Source organism: Entelurus aequoreus, linkage group LG25, assembly GCF_033978785.1.
Source record: "Entelurus aequoreus isolate RoL-2023_Sb linkage group LG25, RoL_Eaeq_v1.1, whole genome shotgun sequence".
NCBI lineage: Eukaryota > Metazoa > Chordata > Actinopteri > Syngnathiformes > Syngnathidae > Entelurus > Entelurus aequoreus.
The window spans coordinates 30,767,352-30,791,369 of NC_084755.1; the positions used below are offsets into that span (position 1 = coordinate 30,767,352).

Sequence of the window (24,018 nt, forward strand, 5' to 3'; positions counted from 1 at the left end):
ATTTTGTCACACACCATTCTATAGTTTATTAGTATTGTTTATTATTATTATATATATATATTTTAACTATATATATAGAATAGCATAGAATAGAGGTTTATTGTCATTATTACAGTGAACAGGTTCAAAGAACAACGAAATTGGAGCAGATCCCCTAAATAATTTAGTAATATAAATAGTAAAAAAAGATTTAAAAAAAGAAGATATGTATCTATATATATGTATATATCCACACACATGCACATATCCATACATATGCATATATATACATATACACATATAACATTATTGCACATTATAGTCCGAAAAAATAAAAAGACATGACACATGAGGACATGACGGACACATTGTGCTCACTCAGGGCCTGTTTAATGCTACTATGGCTCTTGGGTAAAAACAGTTTTTTAGCTATTTGTGCTCGCTTTTAGCACCCTATAGCGTCTGCCCGAGGGTAGCAGTTCTAGGTGGCAGTGCCCGGGGTGGGATGGGTCTTTCAGGATGCTCTGTGCTTTCCTGAGACAGTGTATATATAATAAATCATTGAACATTACTTCCCCCTGATGTCTGTTGCCGTCATCTCCCTTCGTCATCTCCCTTAGTCAAACGCAACACACACCCCCGCTACTCCCTACCGCCCCAACCCCGCCCACCTCAACCTCCTCATGCTCTCTCAGGGAGAGTATGTCCCAAATTCCAAGCTGCTGTTTTGAGGCATGTTAAAAAAAATAATGCACTTTGTGACTTTAATAATAAAAATATGGCAGTGCCATGTTGGCATTTTTTTCCATAATTAGAGTTGATTTATTTTGGAAAACCTTGTTACATTGTTTAATGCATCCAGCGGGGCATCACAACAAAATTAGGCATATTAATGTGTTAATTCCACGACTGTATATATCGGTATCGGTTGATATCGATATCGTTAATTAAGAGTTGGACAATATCGGAATATCGGATATCGGCAAAAAAGCCATTATCGGACATCCCTACCACAAATAGATTTGGTAATACCGCACTCATAAAGGCATAACACTTCTGGTCTGACAGAAAATAGGAAGACCACAGAGAGAAAAAGGAATTAACATTGCCAATTTAGCGACTTTGTGGCTATATTTGGCGAGTAATCAAACCCCTGAAGATTAGTTCTTTTCACGATTTATGCTCACTTTTTGCAAATGTTTAATCGCATTATTATGTAAATTTGATGATTACATCATACCACAAGTAGATTGTAGTCCTGTGGAAAACAGTTGTAATATGGCAAATTAGCTACTTACAGTAAAGCCTATTGACTAGGGGTGTAACGGTACGTGTATTTGTATTGAACCGTTTCGGTACGGGGGTTCCGGTTCGGTTCGGAGGTGTACCGAACGAGTTTCCACACGGACATATTAAGTAGCGTAACGTACGTTGTGTAAACCAGTGATTTTCAACCTTTTTTAAGCCGCGGCACACTTTTTACATTTACAAAATCCTGCGGCACACCACCAACCAAAATGACACTCTAACACAGTATATAATACATATAGTTAATAATATGGTTTTCTAAATGTATTTATACTCACTACTATTACAATGGCTTTACAAGCTCGCAGTATTAATGTTTCTGCCACAGTGTGGGACTTTTTTGATTTAGCTACGAGTTCAACAACAAGGTAGCAAGCTTTGAGGGCTCTCTTGTTTACCTTTGTGGTTTTTCTCAGAAAAGTTGCCTGTTTCTCATTGTTTGTACGTAAGCGTACAAAATAGTCCATCGGGGTGTTTCGTTTGGAGATGGCGTTTAAGCTTGCTTGGCACCATGGCGCTATTGGATAGCTTCTCACCACACACCAAGCACTGCGGAGTCGGTGCTGTCGCATCCCCGGTGAAAGTCAATCCAAATGAAAGATAGCTTTCGCTTTATTGCCTCGAGCTCACCGTCTTTTTTTATTTTGTAGACCACCCATACTAGAGCCTTCATCTGGGTCAGAATTTTGTCCAGGACCCTGTTCGCCATTCACATTTTCCCTTCTCAAAAACTTCTCCATCACTGTCACTTGCTCGCCTCCTCTTGCTGCGATCCCAAACTGTCACTGTCACGTGATGCGCAGCGCTAACTCGATTGTCTTTACAGGTATTTATCGCCCTCTGCTGCCACCTACTGAAATAGATGAGTATTACATTATCTGCCGCACTTTATTATAGCACGGACACCCGACAATGGTTAATTAGGAGATATTAAATAATTTCTCACGGCACACCTGACGATCTCTCACGGCACACTAGTGTGCCGCGGCACACTGGTTGAAAATGACTGGTGTAAACAATGCACACCGAGGCACAACACACGGCATGCTAGCAGCTAACGGGCCACGATAGACTGACAATACGTCCTCTTTTCACCGGACATGTCCTCTATTGCGGAGCTGTCAGGGCGGAGTTTCTTAAATGCCTCGAATGTCCGGCATTTTGAGTTAGGGTTGTGTGTATTTTCAATGTACGTTCAGGGTTAAGAAGGGGTTAAAAACAAAACAAATTGTGCACGCAGCAGCATTTGTGAGGGAGGGGCAGAGACAGAGAGAGAGAGAGAGTTATGATAAATGCGCATGCGTCGCCAGGCTCTGCTTTTTATCCATAGATTTATCAGATTTAATTGTTCATTATCTATAGCAGGCGTGTCAAAAGTGTGCCCCGGAGGCCATTTGCGGCCCACAGCTAATGTTTTAAAGGCCCACGGCACATTCTAAAAATACTATTAAAATAAACAAAAACATAACAAAAGTGAAATAAAAAAGCTTAAAGGTTAAATGTAATTTAGAAGAAGTTGCAATGTTGACTAATAAAACAAAGCTGTTTTTTTTTCTTTCAAACTGTCATTGCTCAAAACATAATATTGAATCAAAATTAATGTTATTATGAATTATTGACCTATCCAAAGTTCCGATTACTTCACATCAAATATTCCACTAAGAAAAATATTTTTGGTGGAAGATTTAGCAAATTTGGTAAATAAATAACCCCAAAATGTATATTTTGTTGTTTTCTTACTGTACCGAAAATGAACCGAATCGTGACCTCTAAACCGAGGTACGTACCGAACCGAAATTTGTGTGTACAGTTACACCCCTACTATTGACTGCTGCACGTTTTCATAGTAACACCAAGAGACAAGGACCTGTAGTTGTAAAGGTCAAGGCAAACCGGCAGTCAAAAATCAACCACATACTGTATGTAATAACATGTCTTACAAGCTATCATTACCCTTTAAACGCCATATTGCTTGCTCAGTTTTGCACGGGAGGCCATTAAAAAAAGGCGGACGCCCATCAGCTGCTTTCGCAAGCTGTGCTGGAACTTCAACTGCCACAAAGAGGGCAAAAACCCAAGCAAAAACGTCAGTGGTTTATATGTTTTAAGGTTACACAAATGGTAAGAAGTCTCCTTTGACATGACTGAAAGCCACATGCGTTAGATGCCTGCTCGTGGTCATCAACCACCTGCGTGAGAACATGGTTAAGGAGAGATGAGCGATCCATCAAATCATCACCGTCCAGTCGCGCTTTTACTTTCTTAACAAAAAACATACGGCTCGAAAGCATTTACCGAAACACCAAGAAAGTTCATTCTTCTTTAATTCTAGTCATCTCGTTCGAGCCCAATCGACAGTATTCAGTCACTTTTAATGAGGAAGTATGACGTCGGCGTGTGCGCCATTGCACGTTGAGGCTTGTTTCACAATGCAGTAAGTCAGCTGCATATGAGTGTGTGTGAGACGATCCTGACGTCAATGAGCCTCTACGATACTCCAGACTAGGGTTGTCCCGATAACAATATTTTGGTACCAGTACCAAAATGTATTTCGATACTTTTTTAAATAGAGGTTACCACAACAAAAATTGCATTATTGGCTTTATTTTAACAAGGAAGGTAAATTAAACATATGTTTCTTATTGCAATCGAAGAACAATTTTGCCCTTAAATAAAATAGTGAACATACGAGACAACTTGTCTTTTAGTAGTAAGTAAACAAACAGACTCCTAATTAGTCTGCTAACGTATGCAGTAGGGCTGCAACTAACGATTATTTTGATAATCGATTAATCTGTCGATTATTACTTTGATTAATCGATTAATAATCGGATAAAAGAGACAAACTACATTTCTATCCTATCCAGTATTTTATTGAAAAAAAAACAGCATACTGGCACCATACTTATTTTGATTATTGTTTCTCAGCTGTTTGTAAATGTTGCAGTTTATAAATAGGTTTATTAAAAAAAACAAAAAAAAAACATTTTTTTAAATAAAAAATAAAAATAAAAAAACTCTGCGCATAGCATAGATCCAACGAATCGATGACTAAATTAATCGGCAACTATTTTAATAATCAATTTTAATCTATTTAATCGATTAGATGTTGCAGCCCTAGTATGCAGTATCATATTGTGTCATTTATCATTCTATTATTTTGTCAAAATTATAAAGGACAAGCTGTAAAAATTGATTATTAATCCACTTGTTCATTTACTGTTAATATCTGCTTATTTACAGTTTCAACATGTTCTATCTACACTTCTGTTCAAATGTAATAATCACTTATTCTTCTGTTGTTTGATACTTTACATTAGTTTTGGATGATACCACAAATTTAGGTATCGATCCAATACCAAGTAGTTACAGGATCATACATTGGTCATATTCAAAGTCCTCATGTGTCCAGGGACATATTTAAGTTAAGTTAAAAGTTAAAGTACCAATGATTGTCACCCACACACTAGGTGTGGTGAAATTTGTCCTCTGCATTTGACCCATCCCCTTGATCACCCCCTGGGAGGTGAGGGGAGCAGTGGGCAGCAGCGGTGCCGCGCCCGGGAATCATTTTTGGTGATTTAACCCCCAATTCCAACCCTTGATGCTGAGTGCCATTTCCTAAGTTTATAAACATAATATGAATTTTTTGACGATAAAAAATATTGATGTAATCATAGTAGTATCGACTAGATACGCTATTGTACTTGGTATCATTACAGTGGATGTCAGGTGTAGATTCACCCATGGCATTTGTTTACATTCAGGCGCGCTAGCTTTTGTTAGCGGTGACGCCGGTATCCTCCTACGGTGTGTAGTGAAGCATGTTTAGCTATCCCTCGTCCTGCAGGGATGATACTTGTAAGAAACTTACTTTATTTGTCACCATGGAGACAAGGATTAGTGATTTAGAAGTAGCAACAACACTGCCGACTACTGATGGATGTTTGCTGCTAACTAGTTAGCCATGTCTTAAAGCACCTCTTCCTGAGGGTGTTTCAGTGTTATAACTTCACCTTTATCTTTAGTTTTTAGGCCAAAATGCTCCCTTTTTTGTTTCCACACCGTGTCTGCTTGTAAGTACTCCGTGATTGTGCGCTGCCGAACATGCTCCTCTGCTCATAAATCCAGCAATGTCATGATGTGATGACGCGCCGTCATGCCCGTTAAAAAAAATAAATAAATTGGGAACCAGTTATTTTCAAACAGAGTATAGTACCGTTTTTGATTCATTAGTACCGCGATACTATACTAGTACCGGTATACCGTACAACCCTACTCCAGGGGCACTCACTTAAATCTATTTGAATATTTCGAAACACGCGGTTGATTGGTTTGGGTCTCACCTCTATGGCAGAGAACAGTGTGTCAAGGTTTACAAAGGAAAGTCTTCCTTTTTTTAATAATGAAATGGGAGTACCCCAAGGGTCAATACTGGGTCCACTTTTATTTGGCCTTTTTATAAATGACTTGCCTTTGTGTACCCCAGCAACCAGATGTTAATTGTATGCAGGCGACTGTACACACCAGCCGAGTCACATGGCAAGGCTGCAGAGGTTCAAACAAGATGCCTTGAGGATGTAAAATAATCACCTGACAACTTGCAGAATAACTGTCTATATGTGCTTTCAGTTTGAAAACAGAGTGTTTGCAAAACAGGTTAGTGGATTTTAACACCTCGGGATAATCCGACCCACAACTTAAAGGCCTACTGAAAGCCACTACTACCGACCACGCAGTCTGATAGTTTAAATATCAATGATGAAATCTTAACATTGCAACACATGCCAATACGGCCGGGTTAACTTATAAAGTACAATTTTAAATTTCCCACGAAACTTCCGGTTGAAAACGTCTATGTATGATGACGTATGCGCATGACGTCAATGGTTGAAACGGAAGTATTCGGACCCCATTGGATCCAATACAAAAAGCTCTGTTTTCATCGCAAAATTCCACAGTATTCTGGACATCTGTGTTGGTGAATCTTTTGCAATTTGTTTAATGAACAATGGAGACTGCAAAGAAGAAAGCTGTAGGTGGGATCGGTGTATTAGCGGCGGTTTACAGCAACACAACCAGGAGGACTTTGAGATGGATAGCAGACGCGCTATCCGACGCTAGCCGCCAACCGCATTTATGATCGGGTGAAGTCCTTCGTCGATCGCTGGAACGCAGGTGAGCACGGGTATTGATGAGCAGACGAGGGCTGGCGTAGGTGGAGCGCTAATGTTTTTATCATAGCTCTGACGAGGTCCCGTAGCTAAGTTAGCTTCAATGGCGTCGTTAGCAACAGCATTGTTAATCTTCGTCAGGCTGGAAAGCATTAACCGTGTAGTTACATGTCCATGGTTTAATTGTATTGTTGAATTTCTGTCTATCCTGCCAGTCAGGGGTTTATTTCTTTTGTTTCTATCTGCATTTAAGCCCGATGCTATCACGTTAGCTCCGTAGCTAAAGAGCTTCGCCGATGTATTGTCGTGGAGATAAAAGTCACTGTGAATGTCCATTTTGCGTTCTCGACTCTCATTTTCAAGAGGATATAGTATCCGAGGTGGTTTAAAATACAAATCTGTGATCCACAATAGAAAAAGGAGAGTGTGTGGAATCCAATGAACCCTTGTACCTAAGTTACGGTCAGAGCGAAAAAAGATACGTCCTGCACTGCACGCTAGTCCTTCACTCTGACGTTCCTCATCCACAAATCTTTCACCCTCGCTCAAATTAATGGGGTAATCGTCGCTTTCTCGGTCCGAATCGCTCTCGCTGCATTGTAAACAATGGGGAAATGTGAGGAGCCTTTCAACCTGTGACATCACGCTACTTCCGGTACAGGCAAGGCTTTTTTTATCAGCGACCAAAACTTTATCGTTGATGTTCTCTACTAAATCCTTTCAGCAAAAATATGGCAATATCGCGAAATGATCAAGTATGACACATAGAATGGATCTGCTATCCCCGTTTAAATAAAAAAAATTCATTTCAGTAGGCCTTTGAATTAGAAAAGCACATTAGGGTAGACTCAAAAGTAGCATATAGTAACCTCAATTGTTTGTTATAAGCTATACGAGACATTTCATACCCATCCAAGCAGCTGCGACGTTCATGCATGCCATCATTTTCTCTCATATTTCCTATTGTGCAACAACTTCACCCTCTACAGTCAGACCCATGACATCTGTTTGCAACCAGGCCCTGAAAGTAATGGACAAAAAGCCCATCCGCTGGCATCACTGCATACAAAAAAATGCATTTTATTACATTTTGAGGGTTTTATTAATTTCTGTTTCTTGAAGCTTATTTTGAAATGTTTACATGGTGTAGCACCAGAGCCTCCCTGTAGGTAAATTAAAGAACAAAACAGAAAATATCACTGCAAAGAACTACTACTTCTGGACATTCTGCCTTCATGGGCTGTCAACTATAGAATATATTTCCAAAAGAAATCATAACAACTAGAGATAAATGCTTTAAAATGTAATATCGGAAATTATCGGTATCGGTTTCAAAATTATCGGTATCTGTTTCAAAAAGTAAAATTTATGACTTTTTAAAACGCCGCTGTGTACACGGACGTAGGGAGAAGTACAGAGTGCCAATAAACCTTAAAGGCACTGCCTTTGCGTGCCGGCCCAGTCACATAATGTCTACGGCTTTTCACACACACAAGTGAATGCAATCCATACTTGGTCAACAGCCATACAGGTCACACTGAGGGTGGAAGTATAAACAACTTTAACACTGTTACAAATATGCGCCACACTGTGAACCCACACCAAACAAGAATGACAAACACATTTCAGGAGAACATCCGCACCGTAACACAACATAAACACAACAGAACAAATACCCAGAACCCCTTGCAGCACTAACTCTTCCGGGACGCTACAATATACACCCCCCGCTATCCCTCCCCCAACCTCCTCTTGCTCTCTCAGGGAGAACATGTCCCAAATTCCATTTGAGGCATGTTAAAAAAAATAATGCACTTTGTGACTTCAATAATAAATATGGCAGTGCCATGTTGGCATTTTTTTCCATAACTTGAGTTGATTTATTTTGGAAAACCTTGTTGTATTGTTTAATGCATCCAGTGCGGCATCACAACAAAAGTAGGCATAATAATGTGTTCATTCCACGACTGTATATATCCGTATCGGTTGATATCGGTATCGGTAATTAAGAGTTGGACAATATCGGAATATCGGATATCGGCAAAAAAGCCATTATTGGACATCTCTAATAATAACCTCAGATATAAATCTGTTCACAACAAAGGTTAACTGTTATGTTAGCTAAAGGAAAAGCAAAGCTCTACTAAACTCGTTCCTGGTTGTACTTGTTTTTAAGGCCTCTCTTTGTATCGTATTTTACTGTGTGGTATTTTACTATATTGATTGATTGTATGGTGTGTTAGAGTACCGTATTTTTCAGACCATAGGGCGCACCGGAATATAAGGCGCACTGCCGATTTGTTTTGACACTCCTATTAGTTATGTTCTAATATGCCAAACATCAACAATTACACAAATTAATTGTTAAACATTTAAGCCTAGGGCGGAGTTCGGCAACCTGCTTTAGCGCCGCCCTAGTGGCTCCCTGGAGTTTTTTCAAAGATGTATGAAAATGGAAAAAGATGGTGGAAAAAAGATATTTTTTGTTTTAATATGGTTTCTGTAGAAGGACAAACATGACAAAAACATTGTTAGAAATCCCACTGTTTTTATCAAACATGCTTCACCAATGAGAGTATTTGGCGAGCGTCGTTTTGTCCTACTAATTTCGGCGGTCCTTGAACTCGCCGTAGTTTGTTTACATGTACAGCTTTCTCCGACGCTGCCACAGAAAGACGTGTTTTTTTATGCCACTCCTTCTTTGTCGCATTTTGTTCACCAAACATTTTATGCTGTGCGTGAATGCACAAACATGAGCTTTGTTGATGTTATTGACTTGTTGGAGTGCTAATCAGGCATATTTGGCCAGTGCATGACTGCGAGCTAATCGATACTAACATGCTATTTAGGCTAGCTGTATGTACATATTGTATCATTATGCCTCTTTTGTAGTTACACTACCGTTCAAAAGTTTGGGGTCACCCAAACAATTTTGTGGAATAGCCTTCATTTCTAAGAACAAGAATAGACTGTCGAGTTTCAGATGAAAGTTCTCTTTTTCCGGCCATTTTGAGCGTTTAATTGACCCCACAAATGTGATGCTCCAGAAACTCAATCTGCTTAAAGGAAGGTCAGTTTTGTAGCTTCTGTAACAAGCTAAACTGTTTTCAGATGTGTGAACATGATTGCACAAGGGTTTTCTAATCATCAATTAGCCTTCTGAGCCAATGAGCAAACACATTGTACCATTAGAACACTGGAGTGATAGTTGCTGGAAATGGGCCTCTATACACCTATGTAGATATTGCACCAAAAACCAGACATTTGCAGCTAGAATAGTCATTTACCACATTAGCAATGTATAGAGTGTATTTCTTTAAAGTTAAGACTAGTTTCAAGTTATCTTCATTGAAAAGTACAGTGCTTTTCCTTCAAAAATAAGGACATTTCAATGTGACCCCAAACTTTTGAACGGTAGTGTATATTTGAGCTCATTTAATTTCCTCTACTTATGTCCTCTGTGTATTGAATTATATTTTCATGTCTCATGACACATTATCTGTATGTAATATTGGCTGTATTTCTGATAGTTGTTTGTGTGCCATGTTGTTCCAGACCACAGCAAACGTTACCCATATAAGGCGCACTGCCTATGAGCGGGTCTATTTTCATACAAAAGCCGCACCGAATATAAAGGTGCATAAAAGGGTAATATCATTTTTTTTCTTTTTACATAGATCATGTTTTACAGACCATCTTTAAGCCGGTTCCTACCCGTCTGTTCAGGATGCGCCGTTTTGTAGGCGATCTAATTTACGTGGCTCCAACTTAACAGCGTCTTCTCCCCGCCAGCTTTGTTGTACTGGTAGATTGTAGCGCTTCCTCAGCGAGTCTACTGACAAATAGTAGTTACAGCTGTACACTACTGTGTATTAGAAATGCCAACAGTGGAGGATTAAAGCCCCACAACAAGAGGATAGAGAAAAAGAAGGAGCTTATTGACTCAACGTGCGCTAGAATGGCGAGAGTTATGAAGATCCCAAATACACAACAGCAGGAACCAACAGGTAAGAAAAGTTGGCTTTGCATAATAGATCAAAACACCAGATAACCATTTTGGGGTCCTTCTACACCAAGGGCGTCAAACTCATTTTCATTGTGGGCGGGCCACATCGCAGATAGCAAAGTCCATGGAGGGCCGCTTCATGATAATACTACACAGTTTCCTTTTTTTAAAAATTATTATTATTATTGCCGATTACCAACAAACTAATGGAAAACCTGCTTTGGAATCAAAAGTCAAAGTGACAACTTAATGTCAACTAATGTAGAATTTTCATAAGAAAAAGGTTTTGAATGACACAAAGGCAACAAATACAGTACGAACGGGATTGAGAAAGCACTAGAGATGTCCGATAAATGCTTTAAAATGTAATATCGGAAATTATTGGTATCGGTTTCAACCTCCCGATTTTCCCGGGAGACACCCGAATTTCCATTCTCCCGAATTTCCACCCGGACAACAATATTGGGGGCGTGCCCTAAAGGCACTGCCTTTAGCGTCCTCTAAAACCTGTCGTCACGTCCGCTTTTCCTCCATACAAACAGCGTGCCGTCCCAGTCACATTATATATGTGGCTTTTAAACACACATAAGTGAATACAAGGCATACTTGATCAACAGCCATACAGGTCACACTGAGGGTGTCCGTATAAACAACTTTAACACTGTTACAAATATGCGCCACACTGTGAACCCACACCAAACAAGAATGACAAACACATTTCGGGAGTACATCTGCACCGTAACACAACAGAACAAATACCCAGAACCACTTGCAGCACTAACTCTTCCAGGACGCTACATTATACACCCCCCGCTACCCCCAAACCCCCATCTCCCGAATTCGGAGGTCTCAAGGTTGGCAAGTATACTCTGGACTGAAGTTGTGTGCCTTCATTGTTTTTGTAGCTGAGGCATGTTTAAAAAAAATAAAAAAAATAATGCACTTTGTGAAAGTCAAAGTATAGTATTTCCCATAGTTGTAGTGGGTATCAGGATTATCTCAGGGAGAGCCTGTCCCAAATTTTAAGCTGTTGTTTTGAGGCATGTTGAAAAAAAATAATGCACTTTGTGACTTCTATAATAAATATGGCAGTGCCATGTTGGCACTTTTTTCCATAACTGGAGTTGAAGTTGTTCTCTTATTTTGGAAAACCTTGTTTCTGATTGATTGATTGATTGAAACTTGTGTTAGTAAATTGCACAGTACAGTACATATTCCGTACAATTGACCACTAAATGGTAACACCCGAATAAGTTTTTCAACTTGTTTAAGTCGGCGTCCACGTTAATCAATTCATGGTAAAGTTACATTGTTTAATGCATCCAGCGGGGCATCACAACAAAATTAGGCATAATAATGTGTTAATTCCACAACTGTATATATCGGTATCGGTTGATATCGGAATCGGTAATTAAGAGTTGGACAATATCGGAATATCAGCAAAAAAGCCATTATCGGACATCTCTAGAAAGCACTATTTGGTTTACCTGACACATGAAATGTGACGAATTGCGGGAGTGCACTATCCACCGCCATTCCAACTTTGACCACAGCGTCAGTTGCTGTATAGAGTGGAGCTTTCCCTCATTTTCGACAGACTGCATTGCAAAATGATTACCCCCCTCCCTCTTCCTCTCGTGCGCGATCCACCCAGGAATGTGGCCGTATAAATCCCTTTCCTACTGTAGCTTGTTGCATCAAATAATATTGAGTTAAGAGCTGCATTTGCATGCCTTCATGCTTTTTTTTCTGTTAAAATTTAGATACGTTAATTAATAAAGTTGAAATAAAGTTGATGCACATTCTTACCAGGCAATCGCAGGCCACAAAGAATAATGGGGCGGGCCAGATGTGGCCCCCGGGCCTTGAGTTTGACACATGTGTTATTAGCACAGCACGTCAAGTATATGTACCTGCGGCCGCGCAGAACTACTCTAAGTCGCGTCCATTTAAAGACATGCCTGCAGGGGCAACTTAGAGTGGGCGCGACTGACTAGTAGCCGTAATCAAGCGGTACGGCTTCGTAGTTTACCAAAGTCGAACTAAAACATTTTGACCGATTTTTGAGGGCCGTGTGTAATGTTCTATATTCTCAATGAAACATCAAAGTTTTGGGCTGGCTTGCTGACCTGTACTTGCTAGCGTCATTTATTGAATAAGGGGCATCAACCTGCAGTACACATGTATCTCTTATGTGTGCCTGCCATCTACTATTCGCACTTATCATTACACCATGTACCAAATAAAATTGCTTCGAGGTCGGTAAGCACAACCAGAATTAATCCGTATATTAGACGCACCGGGTTATAAGGCGCACTGTCGATTTTTGAGAAAATGAAAGGATTTCAAGCGCGCCTTCAGTATGTTATTTATTTGAAAGCCCAGCTCGGGACAAGAGTTGGACATTAGCATTAGCTATAAACTCTGCACAAAACATCAGTTACAATTAGGGATGTCCGATAATATCGGACCGCTGATATTATCGGCCGATAAATGCTTTAAAAAGTAATATCGGAGATTATCGGCATCGGTTTCAAGATTATCGGTATCGGTTTCCAAAAGTAAAATTTGTGACTTTCTAAAATGCCGCTGTGTACACGGACGCAGAAAGATGTACAGAGCGGCAATGAATCCTTGAAGGCGCTGCCTTTGCGTACTGGCCCAGTCACATACTATCTACAACTTCACACACGCACTAGCGAATGCAAGCATACTTGATCAACAGCCATACAGGTCACACTGAGGGTGGCCGTATAAACAACTTTAACACTGTTACTAATATGCGCCACACTGTGAACCCACACCAAACAAGAATGACAAACACATTTCGGGAGAACATCCGCACCGTAACACAACATACACTACCGTTCAAAAGTTTGGGGTCACATTGAAATGTCCTTATTTTTGAAGGAAAAGCACTGTACTTTTCAATGAAGATAACTTTAAACTAGTCTTAACTTTAAAGAAATACACTCTATACATTGCTAATGTGGTAAATGACTATTCTAGCTGCAAATGTCTGGTTTTTGGTGCAATATCTACATAGGTGTATAGAGGCCCATTTCCAGCAACTATCACTCCAGTGTTCTAATGGTATAATGTGTTTGCTCATTGGCTCAGAAGGCTAATTGATGATTAGAAAACCCTTGTGCAATCATGTTCACACATCTGAAAACAGTTTAGCTCGTTACAGAAGCTACAAAACTGACCTTCCTTTGAGCAGATTGAGTTTCTAGAGCATCACATTTGTGGGGTCAATTAAACGCTCAAAATGGCCAGAAAAAGAAAACTTTCATCTGAAACTCGACAGTCTATTCTTGTTCTTAGAAATGAAGGCTATTCCACAAAATTGTTTGGGTGACCCCAAACTTTTGAACAGTAGTGTAAACACAACAGAACAAATACCCAGAACCCCTTGCAGATGCTTGTTTTCATTCAGAAAAATCTACCTCTCACACGTGATGACAAGGTGAAAAAAAATTAGCCCACTCTTTGAGCTTCATCTGTTGCTGGACTGAGTGAAGCTGTTTTATTTATGTTTTGTGCCTTTTTTCCCCGTGCACTTTAAAGGATGGCTGTGTTTTCTACTAGTCTAGACTGAAGCAGTTTTATTAATGTTCATGCACTTTAAAGGGTGGCTGTGTTATCTACTAGTCTAGACTGAAGCAGTTTTATTAATGTTCATGCACTTTAAAGGGTGGCTGTGTTATCTACTAGTCTAGACTGAAGCAGTTTTATTAATGTTCATGCACTTTAAAGGGTGGCTGTGTTATCTACTAGTCTAGACTGAAGCAGTTTTTTATTTTTGTGCATTTCTTGTTTTTATTTGCAGATTTTTGTTACTCATACGAATACGTTAAGAACAGGGCAGGTTGAGCCCAGTTTATAGTATACTTTGGACTGGAGCTGTGTGCCTTCATTGTTTTTGTAGCTGTTGTTTTGAGGCATGTTTAAATAAAAAAAAAAAAGCACTTTGTGAAAGTCAAAGTTAACAGTGTTTCCCATAGTTGTAGTGGGTATCAGGATTATTTCAGGGAGAGCATGTCCCACATTCCAAGCTGCTGTTTTGAGGCATCTTCAAAAAATAATGCACTTTGTGACTTCAATAATAAATATGGCAGTGCCATGTTGGCACTTTTTTCCATAACTTGAGTTGATTTATTTTGGAAAACCTTGTGACATTGTTTAAAGGCCTACTGAAATTAATTTTTTTAATTTAAACGGGGATAGCAGATCCATTCTATATGTCATACTTGATCATTTTGCGATATTGCCATATTTTTGCTGAAAGGATTTAGTAGAGAACAACGTCGATAAAGTTCGCAACTTTTGGTCTCTGATAAAAAAAAACCTTGCCCCTATCGGAAGTAGCGTGACGTTGTCAGTTGTTCACTCCCTCATATTTTCCTATTGTTTTCAACGCAGCTAGAGCTATTCGGACCATTACCCCATTAATTTGAGCGAGGATGAAAGATTCGTGGACGAGGAACGTTAGAGTGACGGACTAGAATGCAGTGAAATACTTTTTTTTTTTCGCTCTGACCGTAACTTAGGTACAAACTGGCTCATTGGATTCCACACTCTCTCCTTTTTCTATTGTGGATCACGGATTTGTATTTTAAACCACCTCGGATACTATATCCTCTTGAAAATGAGAGTCGAGAACGCGAAATGGACATTCAGTGCCTTTTATCTCCACGACAATACATCGATGAAGCTCATGCTAATTAGCATGAGCTAACGTGATAGCATCTGTCTCAAATGCAGATAGAAACAAAATAAATAAATCCCTGACTGGAAGGACAGAAGATCAACAATACTATTAAACCATGTACATGTAACTACACGGTTAATAGATCTCAGCCTGGCAAAGCTTAACAATGCTGTTGCTAACGACGCTAAGGCTGACTTAGCAACTTAGCAACCGGACCTCACAGAGTTATGATAAAAATATTAGCGCTCCACCTACGCCAGCCAGCCATCGTCTGCCCAGCTCATCAACACCCGTGCTCACCTGCGTTCCAGCGATCGACGGCGCGACGAAGGACTTCACCCGATCATCCGTGCGTGGCCGGTTAGCATCGGCTAGCGCGTCTGCTATCCAAGTGAGTAATCCTGGTTGTGTTGCTACAGCCAGCCGCTATACACCGACCCACCTACAACGTTCTTCTTTGCAGCCTCCATTGTTCATTAATGAAATTGCAAAAGATTCACCAACACAGATGTCCAGAATACTGTGGAATTATGAAATGAAAACAGAGCTTTTTTGTATTGTATTCAATGGGGAAGGCATACCTCTGTTCCCCGGGCTACGTCACGCGCATACGTCATCCTCCGAAGGCTTTTTCAACCGGAAGTGTGGCGGGAAATTTAAAATTGCACTTTATAAGTTAACCCGGCCGTATTGGCATGTGTTGCAATGTTAAGATTTCATCATTGATATATAAACTATCAGACTGCGTGGTCGGTAGTAGTGGCTTTCAATAGGCCTTTAATGCATCCAGCGGGGCATCACAACAAAATTAGGCATAATAATGTGTTAATTCCACGACTGTATATATTGTATCGGTTGATATTGGTATCGGTACTTAAGAGTTGGACAATATCGGGATATCAGCAAAAAAGCCATTATCAGACATCTCTTGTTACAATGTTTTGAACCATGTTGAACTGTATGGTCCCTGTTCAAATTCTATTCTACAATCTTGTGCCCCGTGATTGGTTGACGTCCAGTCCAGAGTGTACCCCGCCTCTCGCAAAAAGTCAGCTAAGATGGGCCGTACACAAAATGGATGGATGGAACAACTGATCAACTGTTACATTTCCACACAACTCGTCAAATAACCTTCGCTTTAAACAACCAGGCTGTCTCAATGTCCGCACTTTCCTTAAGTGCGCTCACTTAAGCACCGCTAAGTATGAGAATTGAACCACAGTCACAGTGATTGATTACCTCCGACTAATCCGTAATGGACTGTGACCACGTACCTAAGTAATGAATGGATGCCAGACTCAGCAGCTGAACACTCACCTTGATTGGCTCAGTGCTGAAGCGGATCTTTCTATTGGCGGGCGCAGGCTCCTCCTCCTCCGGAAGGCCAGCAATTTCCGTGCAGCTGCTCTCCGGTTGATATGCTTCGTCCTCGTCGTCGTCCTCGTCATCGTCCAGCTGGCTTCCCCCGGAGTCGTCCTCACCGAGGCCGCTGTACGCGCTGACATCCACCAGATCCCCCTCGGAGTAATCCTCCTTCCTGGAGCCGTCCTCGTCGTTCTCCTCTTCGTCGCATCTCGTCTCAGAGTCGGCGGGTGTCACTTCAAACACCGGCGGCTCTTTCTGTCCGTTTTCAAGCGTGGCGTGCACCTCCGCCTGCACCAACCTGGCTCCGGCATCAGAGTCCCCCATACAGCAATGCTGTTCCACGGCGAGCGGCTTCGGAGCGGACCCGTCCACCGTACTCGAGCCCCTGTCTTCAGTCGACCCGGACTGGGACTCTGACGCTGGCTTAGCCTCGGAAAAGGAAGATAAAGTGGCCGCCAGAGACGACGGCAAGGAGCTGAAGAGCAGATCTCCTGAATGTCCACATCTCTCCTCCTCGCTGACCGCCTCTCCTTCTATGCCTCTCTGTGGAAGTGGATCTATCACTTCAGTCTCCGCTCCCTGGCTGGTCACAGTTCCGGCTGTCACCCCCTCGGAGTCCTCCTCGCTGGGAAGAGGCGCTTTTATCTGGGAGAAAGTGAGACAAATGTCATCATCGTTGCTTCACACGAACGTCACGGTTCTCACCGCAAACCAACAAGGCATCGTGTCACTAAAAAGTTGTAAACTTGTATTCTTGGTGATCTGCATCAATCTAGTAACGCGTCATCAAAGAGTAAAAATGCATTTCTTTCAATATGCATCAAAACAAAAACGGTAATATTAAATAAAATGGATAAATGTTATTAGTCCAACTCATACTGATTGGTATACACAAGCTATGGAGATGATATCAGTAGAAAAAACTGCATTTAGTTTAGATCAGGGGTCCCCAAACTACGGCCCACCAGCATCCAAAGTAGTCCCAAGAAATTATTATTATTTTTTTTTTCATTATTAGTTTTTTCATCTGTCCTTTCTAGCCCATCCATCAATCAAGTTTCTACCGCTTGTTAATCTCGGGGTCTCCTAGCTGCTCAGGCATATCATATTGTCTAAAAATTAGGGATGTCCGATAATATCGGCCGATAAATGGTTTAAAATGTAATATCGGAAATTATTGGTATCGGTTTCAAAAAGTAAAATGTATGACTTTTTAAAACGCTGCTGTGTACACGGACGTAGGGAGAAGTACAGAGCGCCAATAAACCTTGAAGGCACTGCCTTTGCGTGCCGGCCCAGTCACATAATATCTACGGCTTTTCACACACTCACAAGTGAATGCAAGGCATACTTGATCAACAGCCATACAGGTCACACTGAGGGTGGCCGTATAAACAACTTTAACACTGTTACAAATATGCGCCACACCAAACAAGAATGACAAACACATTTCGGGAGAACATCCGCACCGAAACACAACATAAACACAACAGAACAAATACCCAGAACCCCTTGCAGCACTAACTCTTCCGGGACGCTACAGTATACACCCCCTGCTTCCCCCTACCTCAACCTGCCCCCCCCCCCAACCCCGCCCACCTCAACCTCTGCATGCTCTCTCAGGGAGAGCATGTCCCAAATTCCAAGCTGCTGTTTTGAGGCATGTTAAAAAAAATAATGCACTTTGTGACTTCAATAATAAATATGGCAGTGCCATGTTGGCATTTTTTCCATAACTTGAGTTGAAGTTGTTCTCTTATTTTGGAAAACCTTGTTACATTGTTTAATGCATCCAGCGGGGCATCACAACAAAATTAGGCATAATAATGTGTTAATTCCACGACTGTATATATCGGTATCGGTTGATATCGGTATCGGTAATTAAGAGTTGGAGAATATCGGAATATCGGCAAAAAAGCCATTATCGGACATCTCTACTAAAAATGCATTTTCCCATCGATAATGTGAGGTCATCACGCTCGCTGCGCAGTGTCGGCTGAGCACACGGCAAGTGTGCGCTCTTTCAGTCAATTAGTGCACAAGGGAAAAAATGGCAAAATCGTTGGGGAAACGTAAAATAGTTACTCCGAGTGTACAGTTTTTAAACATCGGTGGACATATGACTTTTTTTTGTTCAGTCTAAGGAAAAAGCAGTTTGTCTAATCTGCAATGAGACAGATTATGTATATATATATATATATATATATATATATATATATATATATATATATATATATATATATATATATATATATATATATATATATATATATATATATATATATATATATATATATATATATATATATATATATATTTTAGGGCTGCAACAACTAATCGATTAAATAGAATAAAATTGATTATAAAAATAGTTAGCGATTAATTTAGTCATCGATTGGTTTTTTATTTTTTATAAACCTTTATTTATAAACTGCAACATTTACAAACAGCTAAGAAACAATAATCAAAATAAGTATGGTGCCAGTATGCTGGTTTTTTTCAATAAAATACTGGAAAGGATAGAAATGTAGTTCGTCTCTTTAATCCGATTATTAATCGGTTAATCTAAGTAATAATCGACAAATTAATCGATTATCAAATTAGTTGTTAGTTGCAGCCCTAATATATATACATATATATTTATGTATATAACCCAGCCCCATGCCACATTTTTTTAACGCAATGCGGCCCCCGGGTCAAAAAGTTTGGGGACCCCGGGTTTAGATAATTATGAGTCATATATTGGAATATGGGATCCATTATTTAGATTTGTTTTAACCATTAAATGAACCTAAAATATGACTTATTTTATCTTTGTGGAAAATATTGGACACATTGTGTTGTCAAGCTTATGAGATGCGATGCAAGTGGAAGTATTGTTCATTTTCATCATGTTTTTATTTTATTTTTTATAAATGGCTGTGATGATAATGTAAATGAGGGATTTCTAATCACTACTATGTTGGAATTCTTATCAATATTGATACTGTTGTTGATATTATACATTTTTGTTTGACTACTTTTGGATTGTTTTGTGTCATGTGTGTGTGTCCTCTCTATTGCTCTGTTGATTGCTTTTCTGAATGTTGCTGGGCCAGTTTTGGAATTGGAATTATATTATTATTGTATTGTTGTGTATTATTTTGTTGGACTGATTAATAATAATAATTAAAAAACATTTAAAAAGTAAATACATTTAAAAAAAAGTTGTAGTTGAGCTAGTTATTAGGGCTGTGGTTCTTTGGGCACCACACGATTCGATTCGATTATTGGGGGTATTGATTCGATATGATTCAAAGCGATTTTCGGTTCGAAATCCATACTTTTTAATACCATTGGTTGCCAGTTTTATGATAAACTACGTCCAAAAAATAGACAACCAGCTCTAAAAAAGGTTCTATATTACTTAAAACAAAATTGGTTTTGTTTAATAAAATTTTACCAAACAGTTAATAAAGTCAAATAAAGTAAATCTGTACAGTAGATATGTGCATGCACATCAACAACATGATTTGCCTAAATGGCTGGACTGGACAAATAAAAAAATTAAATAAAAATAAAAAGATTTTAGATTTTTTTAATCGATTAAGAATCGTTACAGTTAAAAATCGCGGTTCATTTCAAAACCAATTTGTTTTGACACCCCTATTAGTTATGTTCTAATATGCCAACCATCAACAATTACACAAATTGACTGTTAAACAGTTAAGGCGAGAGCGGAGTTCGGCAACCCGCTTTAGCGCCGCCCTAGTGGCTCCCTGGAGTTTTTTCAAAGATGTATGCAAATGGCAAAAGATAGGGAAAAACCTTTTTTTTGTGTTTTGATATGATTTCTGTAGAAGGACAAACATGACACAAACATTGATAGAAATCCTATTGTTTGTATTAAATATGCTTCACTAATAGTATTTGGCGAGCGCCGTTTTGTCCTACTAATTTCGGTGGTCCTTGAACTCACCGTAATTTGTTTACATGTACAACTTTCTCCAACACTGCCACAGAAGGACGTGTTTTATGCCACTCCTTCCTTGTCTTATTTTGTCCACCAAACATTTTATGCTGTGCGTGAATGCACAAAGGTGAGCTTTGTTGATGTCATTGACTTGTTGGAGTGCTAATTAGGCATATTTGGTCAGTGCATGACTGCAAGCTAATCGATGCTAACATGCTATTTAGGCTAGCTGTATGTACATATTGCATCATTATGCCTCGTTTGTAGGTATATTTGAGCTCATTTAATTTCCTTTACTTATTTAATTTATATTTGCATGTCTCAGGACACATTATTGACCCAATTCCTGGGAAACTTATCAAGGAGCTTTTTGTTTTATTAGGTCCATCAGTGTTAAATATTATAAACCTATCACTTTCCTCTGGTACTGTTCCTCTAGCATTCAAAAAAGCGGTTATTCATCCTCTACTCAAAAGACCTAACCTCGATCCTGACCTCATGGTGAACTACCGGCCGGTGTCCCACCTACCGTTTATCTCGAAAATTCTCGAAAAAATTGTTGCACAGCAGCTAAATGAACACTTAGCGTCTAACAATCTCTGTGAACCTTTTCAATCCGGTTTCAGGGCAAATCACTCTACGGAGACAGCCCTCGCAAAAATGACTAATGATCTATTGCTAACGATGGATTCTGATGCGTCATCTATGTTGCTGCTTCTTGATCTTAGCGCCGCTTTCGATACTGTTGATCATAATATTTTATTAGAGCGTATCAAAACGCGTATTGGGATGTCAGACTTAGCCTTGTCTTGGTTTAACTCTTATCTTACTGACAGGATGCAGTGCGTCTCCCATAACAATGTGACCTCGGACTATGTCAAGGTAACGTGCGGAGTTCCCCAGGGTTCAGTTCTTGGCCCTGCACTCTTTAGTATTTACATGCTGCCGCTAGGTGACATTATACGCAAATACGGTGTTAGCTTTCACTGTTATGCGGATGACACCCAACTCTACATGCCCCTAAAGCTGACCAACACGCCGGATTGTAGTCAGCTGGAGGCGTGTCTTAATGAAATTAAACAATGGATGTCCGCTAACTTTTTGCAACTCAACGCTAAGAAAACGGAAATGCTGATTATCGGTCCTGCTCAACACCAACATCTATTTAATAATACCACCTTAACATTTGACAACCAAACAATTAAACAAGGCGACTCGGTAAAGAATCTGGGTATTATCTTCGACCCAACTCTCTCGTTTGAGTCGCACATTAAGAGTGTTACTAAAACAGCCTTCTTTCATCTCCGTAATATCGCTAAAATTCGTTCCATTTTGTCCACAAGCGATGCTGAGATCATTATCCATGCGTTCGTTACATCTCGTCTCGATTACTGTAACGTTTTATTTTCAGGCCTCCCTATGTCTAGCATTAAAAGATTACAGATGGTACAAAATGCAGCTGCTAGACTTTTGACAAAAACAAGAAAGTTTGATCATATTACGCCTATACTGGCTCACTTGCACTGGCTTCCTGTGCACTTAAGATGCGACTTTAAGGTTTTACTACTTACGTATAAAATACTACACGGTCAAGCTCCTGCCTATCTTGACGATTGTATTGTACCATATGTCCCGGCAAGAAATCTGCGTTCAAAGAACTCCGGCTTATTAGTGATTCCCAGAGCCCAAAAAAAGTCTGCGGGCTATAGAGCGTTTTCTATTCGGGCTCCAATACTATGGAATGCCCTCCCGGTAAAAGTTAGAGATGCTACCTCAGTAGAAGCATTTAAGTCTCATCTTAAAACTCATTTGTATACTCTAGCCTTTAAATAGACTCCCTTTTTAGACCAGTTGATCTGCCGTTTCTTTTCTTTTCTTTTCTACTCTGCTCCGGGGTGGACCGCTAGCCTGTCCATCAGATGGGGACATCTCTACGCTGCTGACCCGTCTCCGCTCGGGATGGTTCCCGCTGGCCCCACCATGGACTGGACTTTCGCTGATGTGTTGGACTTTCACAATATTATGTCAGACCCACTCGACACCGAGGATGTCGTTGTGGCTTGTACAGCCCTTTGAGACACTTGTGATTTAGGGCTATATAAATAAACATTGATTGATTGATTGATTGATTATCTGTATGTAATATTGGCTGCATTTCTGATAGTTGTTTGTGTGCCATGTTGTTCCAGACCACAGCAAACGTTACCCAGCTTGCAAAGATTGTAATAAATCCAGTAGAAGAAGACGGTCTGCCGTTTCCTTTAACTAGGACAAACACATCTTTACCTTTGGCCATTCTAAGACAGTCATTTCCAGGAGTTGTGTAGAATATGTGTAGATCACACGCAACACAGCCACTAATAGTACTAGCAATGTTATAGTTTGCACACGCTGTATATGTATGTATCGCGCGTGGTATTTGGATCTTAGTAGATCAGGCCCTTTGTATTCAGACCCCTATATTTTACTCTCCAGTAAAATAGAAGCACACTATACTTTGTTTAAAGTGATTTGATTTCATTCATTTTCACTTTTTGTATTGTGGTGTAGCAGAGGAAGCACTGCAGCACACTGAGGTCACCTCTTCGGTAAAAAAAAAGTGGTACAAGGAAATCCTTTTTACCTGGCTCCTGGCGGTCCCTGCTTTGGCTGGAAGCTTTGGCTTTGGCGCTGGGGCAGGTCTTGACCGACGGTTGGGGAGGTAGAGGTTGTTTTGCAGGTCAGCCTTCTCAAACACGGCACTGAGCTGGCTCACGGTGGGGCTGACGGCCTCACCAGGCCCGAGAGCAGCCGCAGTGGCAGGAACTGGAATTGGAACAGGAGCAGGAAGTGAAACGGGGGCGGGAGTTGGGACAGGGACAGGGACGGGAATCGGGGGGTCGTCCAATCGGTCCAGAGCCTCTGTAGAACCATTAAAACGTGCTACAACGTCCAGGCGACTGTCCTGGAAACCAGACGCACGCTCCTTCTTCAGCAAAATCCTGTTGGTGGCAGCTTGTTTCTCCTGCAGGGGGGGAAAAAAAACATCTCATGTCAGGCTTATTTAAGTCTGAGCTCTTCAAAGTGTGGCTCGGGGGCCAATTGTGGCCCATAACTTATTTTTTTATTTTCATAATTCTAAAAATGACGACCATTAGAACATTGTGACTGAGTATTTAGGCTACACAGAAAATAATGGCACAGACTAGCCAAAAATGGCCGACTCCCTATGCATCTTATAGCAGTGTTTTTCAACCACTGTGTCGTGGCACACTATTGTGCCGTGAGATATTGTCTGGTGTGCCGTGGGAAATTATGCAACTTCACCTAATTGGTCCAAAAAATATTATTTGCAAATCCATAATTATAATCTGCAAATAATGTGCCGTTGCTTACTTAGTGTCTGTGCTGTGTAGAACTCAGCAGGTTAACCATGTAATACTCCTAAGGGTGTAACGGTACGTGTATTTGTATTGAACCGTTTCGGTACGGGGGGTTCGGTTCGGTTCGGAGGTGTACCGAACGAGTTTCCACACGAACA

At 40.3% G+C, this 24,018-nt stretch overlaps 1 protein-coding gene across 5 annotated transcripts in view; it reads right to left on the reverse strand.

Moving 5' to 3' along the window:
* The window catches only part of LOC133642634 (neurabin-2-like), a 130,573-nt gene that overhangs the window by 63,333 nt on the left and 43,222 nt on the right, over positions 1-24,018 (reverse strand). For all 5 annotated transcript variants that reach the window (XR_009824559.1, XM_062036956.1, XM_062036953.1 and 2 more), the window contains 2 exons: positions 23,122-23,502; positions 16,499-17,191 (listed from right to left, as the gene is read on the reverse strand). Coding sequence is in view for 4 of the 5 variants with exons in the window: in XM_062036956.1 (XP_061892940.1) it covers positions 16,499-17,191; positions 23,122-23,502 (1,074 nt within the window). In the remaining variant the exon portion in view is untranslated. The remainder of the gene's footprint in view (positions 1-16,498; positions 17,192-23,121; positions 23,503-24,018) is intronic.